Genomic DNA, 16624 nt, shown 5'->3' with positions numbered 1-16624 from the left:
GCTGTTTGTGATGTGGGTCATGAAACCCAGCTTACTGCAGAGTCAGTGGCATCTCATTTGGTGGCTGTCTCAATTCCATCCCTACCTGGACTCTCTGGAGAGGGTAGTTTGGCCAACAGGTCTGGTATTTAATATCAGTAAGAAAACCTGCAAACTGTTATAGTTGTTACCAGTACAGGCACAGTCCTCCTTTCCAAGACAGAGCTTCCTGTGCCTGCTATGCAGCCTGTATCCACAAATGAAATGTTAGAGACCCTCTGCAGAGTCTGTTGTATGTGGAGTTGGTGTAACATTCTGCTTTGTCATCTCTCCAATTCTAGTGTGCCCTCTGGATTTGAAGGGATAAAGGAGCAGGAGATCTGCAACAAGATAATGACAAAAATGCTGGAAAATTACAATACCTTGTTTGAATTAGAAGGCTTGAAGAAGGATGAAGAAAAGCCTGTATGTGAAGAGCTAGCAAGAATAATTTTGGTAAAAGTGAGTATCTCTAATATTTCATTTTCTCACAGCAAATCAATAATTCAGGCTTATTTCAGATTTCCATTCAGAAATCTTTTAGATAAGTGGAAGGCGGACTCTTGTAATGATGTTCTTTATTATTGATTGGTAGTATGCAGTTTATACATTGATTCTGCTGATAGGCTAATTTTCATTACTAGTCTGAAAGTTCATTCTATTAAACATCTTATTCTTTGTTGGCTACACATTTATGCAGGAAATTCACTAAAATTTAAATATTCTTAAATGAGGAGGCAGAACAATTTTAAGGAGTGTTCAGGGTTTCCAACATGGTTATCATTTATGGTGTACTTCAGTGATGATGAACTTTGGTACTCCAGGAAAGTGTGAGGTTTGTAGCCTTTGCCTTTGCATGAAGTCTGCCTGTCTCAAACATGTACCTGAGCTTAAAAGTCAGGTATTCTGACTCAGCCATTTCTGAATGCACTTGAGCAGAAGCCTCAAATAAGAGTTACTCTTTGAAGAATGCACATTGGAACTCTTCAAGAAAAGTGATCTGCTTGGAGTATTACACCTTTGATGGGAAGAGGGCTTGTGTGTAACGTCAAAGGATTCTAACATTCAGTGGTTAAATGTAGGGCAGCCAAAAGTGCTTTGTTCTGGCTGGTGCTGTCTCTACCACAGGAAGAAACCTCAAGTCTGTGCAGGAAATAGTCATGAGGATGGTTTGCTGTTGCCTCATTTCTTATTGTGTGTTAACTGTGCAGATAAATTGCTCTCTTACAGGGTGTGAGTTCTTGAGTTTTGGAGGGTTGAACTACATGCCTGTCCTTGGTAGGGTTTTACCCACTGATAAAATCACTTTAGCCTTCACTGTCTGGACTAAAAGTTGTCAGAAAATAAGTTATAAAAATGCAGTGCCTTTGACCTTGACAGAACAGGAAGTTTGGTGTGAGCCCAGGTTCTGCCATTCGGGTGAAATCAGCTGATATAACATCTCTGCCTTTATGGTGTATCACAGGAGGGTCTGCTGAATCAGCATGAGTTGGGCTCAGCTGCCTTTAGAAGGGTTGCTGGTTTTCTTACCTGGTGAATCAGTGAGGAAGTATTTAGCTGTCTGTAACTATTATATAGCTGTATATAACTATTGTCCTTTAGCTGTTACTGGCACTCAGCTGAAGTGAAAGGAGATAGAATCACTGTTAGCCTCCCAGGGTCACAGTAACTTCTGGGTAGTGCAAATGATCAGCCTGGCCAGTGACAGTGATGTTTAGCCACAGTGATGGTCACTTCAGCAACAGAACCAGGGAAAGAACATATTTCTAAAAAACAAAAGGGCCCAGAAAAACACTTCACACTTCCTTCTCCTTCAAGCCTCAGCCAGTTCCAAAAGTCAAGATAGTCTTTCAGTTCTAAAGACTTAGTTGTATTTGGGATTGCATGAAGGTGGCGATCTGGGAAATTTCCCACAGCTGCTGAAAGATACAAGCTATCAAATTACGCTGTGACAACCAGAATTAGTGCAACAAAATACGCTAAAAGATATAATTACTCAAGTCAGATGGGAAGTGTTGCCGTTGTGTTGCCTCAGGAGACAGACGATTAACTGAGAGAACCATGCCTAAATACAAGGGCTCACATTGTGTTTGGATCTTTGGACCTTGTTGATATTTTCCAAATTCTGCTGGCAGCCAGCTGCAAAAATTTGACCTTGTTTGTTGTCCATCTAATCTGGGTGGGAAGTTTCTAGTTTAAAACACAAGAAGTACAATCATCTAACTGCTAATTGCTAATTTAACTTTGCAAATAAGCAAAGGTATTAAGAAGGTTTTTATTGAAATTTGCCAGGTGGCTCTATGAAAGGACACTTCATACTATTCTCAAAGGTTATATTTTTTGTATCCTAGCAGATATCCCCTATCCTAGCCAATTTGCATAATAAACTAGACATGGTACACTTGAAGAGAAAACCAAGTGATAATGAGATTCAGTAGAGAAAAGTGATTGCTAGATTGTTAATGCATGAACCATTACATACAGCAGAAGCTGGTTTGTGTTATACAAGAACAAATGCCTCAGAGAATTATTTGTCATGACCAGTGTCACAGCGTCCAGCAAGCTATTTTTAGGCAAAGTTACTGCTTCTGGAAAAGCCATTGATATATGGATGGGTAGGTGAATAGAAATTTTCCAAGTAATCCTATTGTAAGCAGCGAAGAATGTAGGATGCTCAGGACAATGCTCTCATAGACTGAGGCCCTGTTGATCTTAAGGATGTTGCATTTAAGCATGAACCATGGTGGGATGGGGGAGTGGATGGCAAGGAAAGTGAAGGAACTGTGGACTTGCCCTTTACCAAACTCATCTGCATTTATTTAAGTGGCTTTTTTAGCTTCTGTTTTGGCAACAGCAAGAGGACAAGGAGGGATTTAGATGACCTCACTCACTTCCTTGTTGGGTATTCCGTCATCCTTTCCCCCACATCCCTCACTGTACTGCCAGCACTTCACCCTGAGTCGCTATGCTGCTACCTTTCCCATGATTGCCTTTACTCTCACTCCTTCCTCACTTTTCCATTTTTACATTTTTCTCTGAATTCCCACAGCCCTGTCCCACTATTCTTGCTGTCAAATGAAAACAACATGTGGATCATTAGATAAAATCATGGGAGCATCAAGCTTCTCTTGTAGCAGGAAGAAGAAAAAGAGCTCCAGTTGAGCAAGTCACATCTTGTTTACTATGTTGGTCGTAGCTAAAGGAAATCCACAATGCTGCAGGCTTCCAGAAGGAGCAAGAGCATTTCAATCAGAATCAGGCATAGACTGTGGCAGCTTAAAGAAAATATGTTTTAAGGAGGCTGAAAATTAATTACTGCCGGAGACAGGAAAAAGAGACATGATTTTGTAGGGCTGTTGATAGTTGAACTACCATTCTTGTTGTGTATGTGCACTGAGGAGGCATAGGAACACCTTAATCCCAGTTATATTTCTTCTTTCAAAGGTTTCTTAGTCATTGGGAAAGACAAGTTTTGCCAGGTTAAAGGGATTTCTTAGCCTGCTTTCTCAATGGATCATAAATCAGAAAATAAGGCAGCTGGAAATCCCTGCAAGTGGCATTCCAGTCCCTGCTTTGTTCCTAGGGCTGTAAAGCCTCCTCTTGCTCATTGCTCAGGCATATTGTAATTCCATAATTATGAAATAATGGGAAGTGTTTCTTTGGGAACATCTACATTTTCTTAAAAAGTACAGTTTTAACAAAAAAGAAAATTTGTCTTAGAATAGTTTCTATTTCTTTGGGAAATGGAACTCTCAGGTTCATGACACCTTGCCTGGAAGGATTTTGTTCCACCTATTAGAATGATACCCAGATGATCATCCAGTTTGGTGGCCAGCAGGTGGAAGTATAACATGTGCTTTCTTCAGAAATATATCTGTATTTGGAAATGCCTTATAAGAATTACAGGGTTTGATTTATTTATTATTTTTTTTTAGTTCTGAAATAAACTGGAATTTGTTGGCGTTTACAGGTCTCATTTGGAGCCAGCTATTACTGCAATCCTTAATCCAAGCTTTACTTCAGTTTCCTAACACATTGAGGGGTCAGTAAGAGTCTGTTGATCAATAGGCTCTGCTAGTTAGAAATGGGTGGAGTAAGTTGAGTGTTCTGATTAGGTGTTTGCTCTGTGGTCACGTTGTCAGGATCATAAATACCTGGTTTTTATTAGGCAGTGTTGTGTGTAAACAGTTAATTTTCTGATAGTACATCTACACTATTGTGCATTTTCACATTATAAGTATCAGGGGTTCCTAAGAAAATAATGCTTATATTTTGCTTTGGAACAGAATTCCTAGTGTGAATCCATATGATCCTGACAGATTTTTGTGTTACTAAACTGAGTGATAACTCATGTAATGAGTGATTAGTCAGTCTTGAGTTGCAGTACTGCCAATTTTGTAATTTTCTAGAGGAAACAGGTTTACAAAACCTATGGTAACAACAGAAATAATAATTTTGAACAAGGACCTTTAATACAAAAAGAGGTTTTGAATTGCTGTTGGAACTGCAGTTGCAAATAGTCCGATGTTGTAGCACTAGCCAATGGTGTACTGCTACAACTGGAATGAATTGGGACCTTGGAAAAACAGTCATGAGGCTTCTCTAATGATCAAAGATAGGCAGTGAATATTTTTATTTAGTTCAAGTGGCAAGGGAAATTTGGGCAGGGAAATTATGATGAAACTTGCTCTTGAGAGATTTCTAGAATTATTCCTTCCGCTGGCTTGAGGTGAAGCATGTCACCTTTAATAGCATGGTTTATAGCTCAGTATTGTCTTCAAAGAAAACATATACTCTATTACCTAGTCACAGAGAGTTACAAGATTTTTTTGTTGTTGTTGTATTTTCACCTTTTCCCTATAATGCCTTCTTGACAGAGCACTTCTAGTTTCAAGAACCAGTCAGCTCAGAGCACATAAATATTTGCACTGGCACACAAACACTGACATTATGAGGAGGTAATGCTGTTCCTGGTTTGATCACATGTTTGGGACAGGAATGCAAAAGGCTTTTCCCATTCCTCCCCTGCTGGGTGGTAGAATACATACCCTGTTCACCTGATGCAGCAGCAAAAGCAAGTGCATTTCGAAAATTATTGTAACATTAAAATAATAACGTAATATAACATTAAAATTGAATTGAAAGTCAGTCTTCCAAAGTCAAGTAAATACATGTACAATTTTATCATTGTGAGGATATTGTAGGTGCATTCTAATGACCTCTGAACAGGCAGGTTTCAATCCCTGAAAAGCTGCAGAAATTGATCTCCTGCTGAGTCTTGCAAAAACAAATAATTTCAAAAGAACTCTTATTTTAGATGCAGTTACCTTCCTGCATCTCTATCCTGCTTTGTTTGTTTCCAGTATTCTAGCCAGAGCTGCCACTTACTTCAGTGGGGAGGATGAGTTGGCAGAGTAGTTTTTTGCACTATAAATGGCAGCACAAGTGCACACAGAGTGTTGTGCAAGCTTGCTCTGGGATTTCTGATGTACACCTGTTTGAGGTGTGGCTGTACCTCTTGGTGCTTGGTGTGTGCAAAGTGTGCAGTGCCCATCCCAGCCAGGCAAGAGCCCAAAGTGCATTTTTGTTTTGTCAAGGAGAGTGCTCCAGCTAGCTTAGCTTAAAGTGGAACACTTGCTCCTTCCCATTGAGCACTCCGAGTAGATCATTCATACTGAGGTAAAATTTTGAGCCTTTTGTCCCTGAGGAGAGGTAGGAAAGGTAAGATTGTCACAAGGTTCTCCATCATGGCTTGGCTGGTCCCTCTGCAGCTAGGTTTAAAGCTCCACCTCCACTGGAAGCCACAATGTTTCAGCTGCTTTTCCCCCATAAGCAAAGATGGATCTTCACTTATAGATGCTTCTTTCTCTTCCTCAGCTATAGCATGAGGTTTTAATCCCGTGACAAGATCTGGGAGAAACTTCTGGGAACCCACCAACTCCATGACTAATGGGCTCCCTCTAAATAAGTCCCTTTCCCTGTCACCTCGGGGTTACACACTCAGCAGACACAGGAGCAGCCCCTCATTTACGTCAGGAAAAAAGGCATCTGTTTCTAATCCATGTTACACTGCCCTGGCTAAGCTTGCAGGGTTGAGACATAGTTCTTCTTTCATGTCTGGGATCATTATAGCATCATGTTAACGGTCAGCATTCAGTACTGGATTAATTCTTTCCCATCAGGAGACAGCAGGAACAGATCATTGGAAATCCTTTCCGAAGATCTGAACAAACATTTCCATTTTGTGTAGTGTCCCCTTATTTGGGCAAGTCATGCCAGGTTGCTCCTGCGTGGACTAAGGAGCACCCAAGAGTAGGAGAGAGTTCACATGGGAGATGTGAAGATGGGTGGAAAGTGCATGAGGAGAAGGAGCACCTGTGGAAGTCTGTGTCTGTTTTTTTGTTTAGTATTTCTTCAGCTAGAATTCACTTTGCACTTGTCCACCAGCGAGCAGATGGGCAAGTTTATAGTAAGGGTGTATAGTGATTCAGCCACAATGACATTTTAAGATGTGAGCTGACAGGAAATGAGCAATATGAGATTTGTAGGGGAAAGTTTATAAGCCTCTATCCAAACCCTTCACCTATAGGAAATTCAGTCTGGAGTGAGGAGGATGGTTATGTTTAGGCTGTGATTCAGAAAGGCAAGTAAAAGAAGCCCTGAACAATCCCCTGTGTAATTCTGAAATGGCTTTCCAGTGCTTCTAGCTCTGCTGGCTTTGACAGCCCTGTGTATGTGTTATTCAACCAGAATGTTTCTGCTCTTGAAATTCACTGAAGCATTTACAGGATTATAAATCTGTCACTTGTGGTGTTACTAAATACAGTCCTGAACATTTACAGAAATATGCTAATGCTAAACTCTGTAATAAATTATTATGCTGATACTTCTTTTGCTAGAATTTCACCAGCCATATTTTAATTTTAACACATTATGAGAAGAAATTTGCCAAGATTCAGGACATATAAAGTAAAGACAAGTGCATAATAAATGTCTCTTTCTCTCCTGGTGTCCATACTTCTAGTATACTGTAGATTGCTTGAATATAGTTGACAAATTTTGTAGTTGAGGTGCTTAGAATTTTGCTGTCTCATGGTTTCTTCTTGAAATAAATACTCATTGGTACTATCATTGTCCCATGGTAATTCCACATAGCTAAAATGTAAGGAAAATAAGATCCACATGTGTATGTATGTCCTGGTCTGCACTTGCACTTGTTTTATTTGAAATATTTTTCATTCATTGTCTGTTATTGATTTGGGTTTATTTGAGAGTTTTATTGTTGTTGGTTTTTGTTTGTTTTGTTGTTGAGATTTTGGTGATTTGTTTTTTTTTTTTAGAGGGGTATGACATTGTGATTTAGCACTTGGGAGTAGTCCCATCTCAGGCAGTACATCATCATCTTTCAAAAGGGAGGCGTCAAAGTCAGCACCAAGAAACAGGGTACAGTAGAATAAGCATGTCAGTGTCTGCATTAGGCAGCTGTTGGTGAGCATCCTTGCTGTACTGATGGGGGAAAAAGGAGATTAGCAAGAAATGAAAATTCTTCAGCTAAGAAAAATCTCTCAGTTCCTCCTGTTTAGATTTCTCAGTGTTTATTCTGTTTCCCCTTAATTAGTCATTCAGTTAATCAGGTTACACAAAATGATCAGCATTATCCCCTCTGTATAAATCAGCAGTCAGCGTTGTCTTTGTGACAAGGACACATTGCAGACAATGGGAACTGATCCAAAGTAAAGAAGTGTAAGAGATTTTTCTGTTTGTGGCATTTAATTCTTACTGGCCTCTGCCATTAGCTTCATCTGGAAAACTCTGAAGGTAGGAGCTTCAGAAGAAGTCAGCAATAGATTCTTTTCCCCATATTAAAAGCAGTGAAATGCTCATTGACTTCAGTATAAATTCTATGAGTTTTTAAAAACCCCTCCTGTGAGTACTGCGAAGATCACAGTTTCTCCAGAAGGTGATTGGTACACCCTGCTCTGTCTGGGGCACTTTTAGTGCCCCAAACCTCGTTGTCATAAACTGAGCTCAGACCAGTTGAGAGCAATGGGAGCATGTGATGCATGGGACACAAGGGGCCAGATGCTCCTGAAGTCTGGATATGTATGCTCTTGAAAATGTTATGTATCCAGCAGATCCCAGCAGTATTTGACTTTAATTTCCAGCAGTGAACATCTCAGTTTCAGTGTTAAGGGGTCTGTTCTGAGAACCCTTACACGAGTAACTAGAACAGTATAGAGACACTTAAGACTCCCTAATTTACTGCAGATCAGGTATTTCTTTTGAAAGTAACATTGCATGAATTCCATGTGTGAAAAATTTTCTCCTTGTGAGTATCTTGGTTTTTAGATCTGAAAATACAGTTTCGCTTTTTCAAGACTGAGATTAAGCAACTGTAATGGGAGATGCATTGGAGAGCCTGGATTTTTCCCATATCTAGTTCGTAGCTCTCTTTTAGATCATACCTTTTCCATATATGAGTAATATTACAGTAAATAGATAAATCAGATTCCAGTTTTCAAAACTGAAAGGTAGAATAAATTTTTCCCCTAAACTGATCTTAACTCTTTGGTTACTGAATGTATTTGTGCACATACACACAGAGTTAGGTAAACTCAGCAAGAGAGAAGTCTTTGTAAATGTTTAATATGGTGGTTTTTTATCTTAAATTCTGCTACAGGATTCTTACAGGGTATGGTCATTGACACCTTAATCCCCTACCAGGTTATGTATGATAGTGTGCTGGTTTAGGCTGGAGTAGAGTTAATTTTCTTCATAGTAGCTGGTATGGGACTGTATTTTGGATTTGTGCTGGAAACAGTGTTGGTAACACAGGGATGTTTTAGCTGCAGATTGTGGGGATGGGCATGGAAGATGAGTATTTTCCCTCAGTGAAGACTTTGTAACCTTTTACAAATTCTGGAGTTATGTTTGATCCTGGCACTACCAATTTAACTTTTTGTAGCATTCAGTCCTTCTGCATGTCTGGAGGCACATTTTACTCTTTCTCCTGGAAAATACCATGATATTCCACAGATGGAGTTGGTAGTGTTGAGGTGCATCATGGGATTGTTACTGTATTTGTCATTTCCTTTCACCTATTGCAGTCCTCTCTAAAAATAATGGATTTCCACATCTCTCTCTTGCTTACGTATCACAACTCATGACCTTTGTACGTGTTTTATGACAATGAGTGCAGTAGGTTACGGTTGTACTGATGTGAAACAGAGTAGCTTTTAGCTGTTTATTAAGAGAGATGGTCTCAGGTAAAAGGTCATATATATAAATAGTCTTGGAAGAACAAAAGGAAATGAAAGTTGATCTGAAAATGGTATTAGTTTTATATTGAAAAGCAGTGATGCCTTTCTTTTGCAAACACTGAGATTCTCCTTTTTATCGCCTCTATCTGAAACAGCTTGGCTGAACTATGGTTATTAAAGTATAGTGTAAATGACGGCAAGGCAGAACAGCAGACAGCAAGAAACTGACACAGTGTTGATATGCTAGTAGCAACCAAGGCAAAAAACTCATTTATAAATACTAGCTGTTTCAGTATTTGTTATGAGTTTTGTTTAGTATGATTTACTGGCATTGTTCTCCCTTCTAACAATGATGTTTTCATCACTCGCTGGGTACAAAATAGAAGGGATGCCCAATACATTGAGAAGAGATTTTTTTTTCACTTGGTGTTCACGTTAAATAATTTTCCTGAATTTTTCCTGAAGGTATCTGTGCCACTGAATGACAACTCTGTGAACTTCTAAGTGAATAAAATCAGTGATTCCATCCAGTTAACATTCATGAAAATACCTGTGACCATGTGAATTAGAAAATTCCTTTGAAGATCTCCGTACCACTGGCCACACAATTTTAGTCTTAGAAATATGGATTATTTGTTACATTGCATGTCTTCTGGAGCCTTAATCAGCCATGAGCTATTTTGCATGGTCACAGAGGGGAAGGCATTCCATATTGTCTCCATTCTGTGAGTAAGAGGAGCAGTGCTGTAACTACCTGGGAAACCTTTGACAGCACTGCTGCATGTCACACCTGCCCTGCTGTGCACCAGGGAACTTACTGCAGGGGGTGGTGTATTTGCCACTGCAGCATCAAATAAAGGGAGAGCCAGGAACTCTTAAATTCACTGTTCCTTTTGCACTGCACAGTGCACAACACTGTTATAGCCTTGGGAAAATTCACAGGTGTGACCCTGGTGACATCTGCCTGAGACAAAGGCTGCACTGTGGTGTTACGTGGAGGGAAGCAGAATATTCCCTCCTCTGTGCTGTACAGCTGCTGACCCAGTAAACAGTCAGCTGTTGCAGTCTGTCCTCATGCAATCAGCTAATGCATCATTCCTGCAGTCATTTGCAGCATGGAATTCACTGAATAATCCTCTTAATATCTGCTCATCATACATAGGAGTGGCTGTGCTGGCTCACACTGGGGATCCATCTAATCCAGTGTGCTACTTCCAACACTGCCCATAAGCAGATGTCAAGGGAGGATAAGGATAGGGTAGCAAGGTGCTTCCTGCATTTTTTTGACCAGTTCATGACTATTCTCAGAAGTTTTCCTGCTCTTGTTAGGGTTTTTGTATTAAGTGATGTCCAGAGTAATTGTCTTGTGTCTCTAGCAGGAGTGTAAGCTTTTGCTTCCAACATGTCATCTGTAAAATTGTGCCACAAATTGCTTCCTTTCACATGAAGAACTGACTCCTTTTGTTTGTTACAAATGTGGCTTTCACTAGTGTGATTTGAAGGTCACCTGATTTTGGGTTTTTTTTGTTTTATTTTTTGGTTTTTTTGCTTTGAACAGTCCAACAGAACATATCCACCACCCATGACCCCTACAAGCTGCTATGGTGGTTGGGGGTTTTCTTCCTGATGAAAAATTACCACTGGTATTTGCAGCCCTAATCACTGTGCTGACAACAATTATTTTTTTCTGTCAAAGCCCCCTGCACAGAGCCAGTGAACAATCCCATATAACAGCTTTTCTCTTTTGGGGCACAAGGCCAAGCACTTTGATGAAATAAATTGGATGACATTTTGGTGAAGTCAGAATGGCGGATTCTTTATTACAGGAGGAACTTTGACTCTTTGTTTCTATTAAAAAAACTAGTCTGTGCTTTAATTAAGAAGAAGTTTCACATTGATAAAAGTTCAAGTTTATTTTAATTACAGTGGTCTTCTATGTAGTAGCAGCTAAAAAATAGATCTGGTGTTTTTTAGAAACATTTAGAACTTGAACTGAGAAACCCACAGGCCAGTTTCCTCTGATTATGCAGTGTGTGAGACCAGAAACAGATTAATTACTGAATCGAGCAGGAAAGAGAGGATGAGCACGGCATTAATAATGAGATTGTTCCAAAGATAACTGGGAATATTATGTTTTCAACCAATAAGTTTATTGTTGTTATTAAAATACAGCACAGTGTATAACCATTGTTTTTATTAGTTTATTTTTTTCCTAATTCCTTCCTTAAGCAGTCATAATCAGTTGCATTTAAAGTCTTGTGTCAGTGTGGTAGCATGCTACAAATACAAAAGACTTTAAATTGACTGCACAGGTCAGTATCTCCTGTGACCACAGTTGACTGAGGCTGAAACATAACAATTTTTATTTATTCAGCATTTTGCTGAAGAGGATAAAAGCGAGGGTAGTGTTCTGTTCTGTTTCGAACTTTGCATCCAAGACAGGTAACAGTGTAAGATGCAAGTATGCTGTACGAATCCCTCTAACTTCAAAATGGCAATGGATAAGGGAAACAGTACAGTTTATTATTACAGTGTAAGATTAGGAGGACCTGCAAGTCTCTAAATTGGCCACATTTGCAGATGTAGGAAATGACTGAAAGCTTTGCTTTATGCTGATAGACTTCTGACAGCACAATTTGCCAATAAATATTGCCTGTCATAGTTAGCAAATCAAATGTTCTCTGTCTTTCCCTGTGACCTTGTCAATTCTTGCATGAAAATCATTACAGAAACTTAGTTCAAAACCTGGATTTGACAATGTCCTGTACAGATGCTGATGATTTACTTTGGCCCAAGTACTCTTGATAGAAAATTTATTAAGTGGGGTGGGACTTGATGCCATCATGAACAGGTACTCTAGTTTGAGCATGTTTTGGGAAGTATGAGATGGTGATTGCTGGCAGCTGTTGATAGTAAGCAGGTCTTGGGTAACTTTCCAGGTGTAAACAGTTAATGCTGATTGTTGAGTACACACACTTGAACAAAACAAAGTTTGTTTTGTATCCAGTCTGCTGCATTGGAGACTTTTTCTTCACATGAGAATGGAAAGTATGCAATTGCTAATAAGCCATACTTCTTAGAGCATTCTCTGGAGATTTGTGATGTCCTAGGAAAGTGATGCTCAGGTAGTACTTCTTCATGCTAGTCATTTTGTGGCTCCAAGTTCATTTATCCCAGTTGTACAGGAGCCATGTCATGGGTTTTAAGGGAAATCAGGCTTTAAAGCACAACAGATTTCATCCCACTGTTTCATGAACTTCACAAGCAATGCTAAAAATGAATAAATAGAAATCTCAAAGAATTCTCAAGCTTCAGTAATTCAGAGATGCACTGAAATGCATGTAGGTAGTTATGTAATAATGTTATTTTTTTAATGCAAATACAAAGGTTGGTGTATTTGCTTAGGTCCTTAGCAGAAATGTTTACAAGTGTGACCTTACTAAATGTTGTCAATTTTACTACTCTGTGTGGAATGCAAGTACCTGACTTTAAATACTTGCATTTGAAAATTACAATTTAGGTTTATTGAATCCTAGTACGAGAGTGTTCTGAGAGCAAGAATCAGATCTCTGAACATGTAGTTATATATTCTGTGCTAGAAGAGTTAGGAATCAGTTTAACTGTGGTCAGAAATAGCTAAATTGACTTGATCTATAAATTTTTGATCTATAAATTCACAGGATGTTTAGAAAAAAAACTTCCAAAATTTGCTTAGTTTCTGAAGTAAAACATGCTATTGGAAATGAGCATGTTATTCTACTTTCTGGGTTTTAAAGAGTAAAATCAAACATACTGCTAGTCCTTCACAAGCTAATATGCAAGAACAAAACACTTGACAGTCAGTAGTGGTTCCTCAGCTTAAAGTGTGTTTGAGATTGTGGTTTTCTTTTAAGTTTTCCAAGTAGCCCAGGAACCTGAGCAGCCTGAAAAAGTGAATATTAGGCCTGCCTGATATTCCTAGCAGATTCTGTCTTTCAACTTGTATCATTCATGTTAATGGTGGTGAGTTCTTTCCCTTGTCCTAATTAACATAAAGATGTGCTGTACAGTTACTAACAGCCAGTTTGTAGGAGGAGTGGTATAATCTTATAGTAATGTTTGCCTTGTAAAAACCAGCATGAATTGAAGGACAGTAGGGAAGGGGCAGGACATTTGCAATAAACTGGAATAAACTGTAAATAAGATCTTTTCTAAGAGAATCAGAAAAGTATATTTTTGTGCATTCGGCCCAGTGCAATTAAGTCCTCTTACCAGAGCCTGCATTTAGCAGACTTTTGGAGGTTAATGTTTAATAGGTTATTTTGATGTGTTCCTAGTATATGGATCTCCTGCTCCCTTGGAAATATTATTTTGTGCAAATTAAATGAAAAACACATGAATCTATATGTGCTATTACAGAATCCATGATGGAGCAGTTAATAGTGTGCTATCAGAGGCTTTTCTGCTTTTATTTCATACACTTCTATTCTCATTTTTCATCTCTGATCAGCATAATAAAAGCAATTATTGTATGATTCCTGAAATCTCTGACTATTGTATGCTCACTTAATACTTTTCAGTCAGTGGCAAGCCTGATTCTACATTAACTGCAGGAACATTGATTTCTAACTTTTGCTGTCAGCTGACAGAAGAATATGATCTAACACACTTAGGTGATTCACTTGAGTCATTTCTCTGTGGTGACTTGTACTTACAACTGGAGGTGTACTTATAATGAAGATATGGTGCCATAAAAATGGGTGATAGAAAACACCTATGAGATCACCTTGAAGGTTCTGTTAGAGTACAGAATGTATTTTTAACTCCTTTTCTAGTTCAGAGGTGAATGATCCAAGAACAGGATTGTTCCTGTCCTTCTGTTGCTGGATTGTTATGTGGTCTAGTGGAATTTCTAGTGGAGTCTCAGCTTATCTGTATTACCCAGTGTTGATTCAGAGGGCCATAAAAATGAGCTTGGGCATGTTTAGCGCCAGTTTATTGGTATAAGAGTGCTGCTCCACCTCTGTTCAAAATTCCTAAGGCCTGAACCTGCTTTTATTACAGAGTTTGTAAACAGAATTCCTCATTGCTGAGAAGGAAAAGGGATTGAAGAGTGGGAGCTGGAGTCAGCCTTTACAGTCATCTTTTCAGTTGTTCAGGTTCCCTGGTTTATGAGTTGGCCATATGTTAATGCAGGGCAGGAGGAATACAGAGGTAAAGCTAATGTTTTCCTTGAAGGATCTGCCTGCACTTTATGGGATATAGCACAGTTCAGACCAGTGCCAACAGTGTCTTTTAGGCAGCAAATTCTTTCATGACTGTGTAATTATCATGCTGTGAGCAGGAGAAGCACCATACATGGAGAAAGACAGGTTTCTTAACATCTTGTTTTAACCTTTCCAACCTACTTACGTGAACTTCAGTGGAACAGCTCTGAATTTTGGCACAGCTTCACATTTTTCTAATGAAGAAATCCTTTGGCAGACACTTACTTGTTTACACCTCAAACAGTTGGCCAGCAGGAAGGATGATGGAATGTAATGGGCACTGTACTGACTTACCTTTGTTCTCTGGCTTTTGATGGACTCATTAACATTTGCCCTTTAATAGCACAGCAGAGAGTTACAGAGCATTTGCTTTAGGACTTCTTCATTGGAGATGGCAATTATTTTAAGAATATACTGAAATACCAAATAATGCCCATTGTAACTACAGTAACTTAGCATAATTTTTCTTGCTCTGCTATTATTCTGAATGGGGAGGTGAATACAGACATGAGCAGAAAGTCAGCCCTGTGGGAAGGTGAGAGCAGGAATTGTCACCATAGTTAGCCTTCTAAGTTCATTCCTGTATTTCTCCTGTGATTGTGATCATCTGGCCATATTTTTGCTTTTTACTCTCAATGCAGTTTACTCTCAATCACTGTTCAAGCTAAGAGAGTCCAAAGTGGATAAAAGGCAGAAGTTACTCCAAGAGGAGCAGTGTCCCAGCGGTGCAGTGAGAACTCTAGGATTTGGATGTGAATAACTTCTAGTACCCTTGTGGGACACATTCAGGGTTGTGACCAAGGCTGGATTTTTTTTTGATGTGTCTCAAGAGGCCATAGGGTTTGTTGCTGCACAGAGATGATAAGACAATGGGCTGTCATATCTCTCCAGTATGAAGTCATGCATGCTTGTTTTGCTTTTAAGTTTGGGTTTTTTTTTCCTATTTAATCCACCACGGGAACTCAGCTCGCCTTTTGCTGAGATTCCTAGGACCCCTGATTTGCAAAGTCCACATCAATCCCACTTTTTTCCTCTCTGCCTGGATATAGCTCTGTTCAGTTCAGAACATTGCCTGCACTACGTTTCCTTTGGCACACAGATGCCAGGCAGCAGTTGGCAATCACTGGGAGCTGGTTGTATCTGCTGGCTTGATGCCTGTACATCCTGTTGCTTTTTGGCCTACATCCCATGCACACTGCAAGCTTGCAGCATTTTGACAGAGCTGCCTGGAGAGCTGCACAGGGCAGGAGGCTGAAGGAATTCCCTAAGGCAAATGTGCCTGACCTGCAGAAAAAGGGCCTTAAGGTGTTGCTGATTCACTTCAACAGCCTCCTATTGTGTGTCTCTCATGGAGAGTCATAGGCTAAGATAATCTTGCTAGTGGGTTGATTTCTTAATTTTGAATGTATTTAGGATGGGATAGCTTTGGGTTCAGGTTACATCTTTCTGGAGTGTACAGTTTTAATGTTTAACCTTCAGGGAAAATTTGGAGCTTTTTCACTGAATCTGCTTTGGTTTATGAGACATGATTTTGACCTTGAGAGTTTACTGAAACAAAATTATGGGATTCACAGCCAGTGACAAGTAAACTACCTCTGGAGCTAGAAATGGCATGTTTGCATAACTGTGCTTGAATTTCATAGGCTTTCTGAGAGCATTTGCTAGCTCCTTATCTCTGAAATCGAGCAGTGTTAGCAATGTGTGTGTTTACTTTCAAGCATAAAGCAGTTCTGCTGTTCACTGTGGCTTTGGTCAAATATGGAGGCTGTGGTGTTGTTTCCTGAGCTCTGTCAGGCTTGGTGCTGTGACCACTGCCCTGGGGATCCTGTTCCAGTGCCCAACCACCCTCTGGGTGAAGAACCTTTTCCTGACACCCAACCTAAACCTCCCCTGACACAACTTTAGACTATTCCCTCAGGTCCTATCGCTGGTGACCACAGAAACGAGATGAGTGCCTTCCCCTCCTCTTCCCCTCATGAAAAGCTGTAACTGCAGTGAGGTCTCCTCTTCTCCAGGCTGAACAGACCAAATGACCTCAGTCACTCCTCGTACAGCTCATACAGCTTCCCCTTAAGACCATCTTCTGGTCTTAAGGAAGAG

General features: G+C 39.7%; 1 protein-coding gene across 5 annotated transcripts in view; it reads left to right on the top strand.

Moving 5' to 3' along the window:
- Positions 1-16624, top strand: part of FAM13A (family with sequence similarity 13 member A) — a 152497-nt gene that overhangs the window by 56298 nt on the left and 79575 nt on the right. For 4 of the 5 annotated variants that reach the window (XM_015623916.2, XM_015623914.2, XM_015623913.2 and 1 more), the window contains exon 5: positions 321-480. In XM_015623916.2, coding sequence (XP_015479402.1) covers positions 321-480 — 160 coding nt within the window. Of the gene's footprint in view, positions 1-320; positions 481-13259; positions 13281-16624 lie in introns of those variants that run through there. The other variant, XM_015623917.2, reaches the window with a different exon arrangement.

Source organism: Parus major, chromosome 4, assembly GCF_001522545.3.
Source record: "Parus major isolate Abel chromosome 4, Parus_major1.1, whole genome shotgun sequence".
Taxonomy (NCBI): domain Eukaryota; kingdom Metazoa; phylum Chordata; class Aves; order Passeriformes; family Paridae; genus Parus; species Parus major.
Note: the sequence above shows the minus strand (reverse complement) of the source record. Positions and strands in the feature narration are given on the sequence as shown.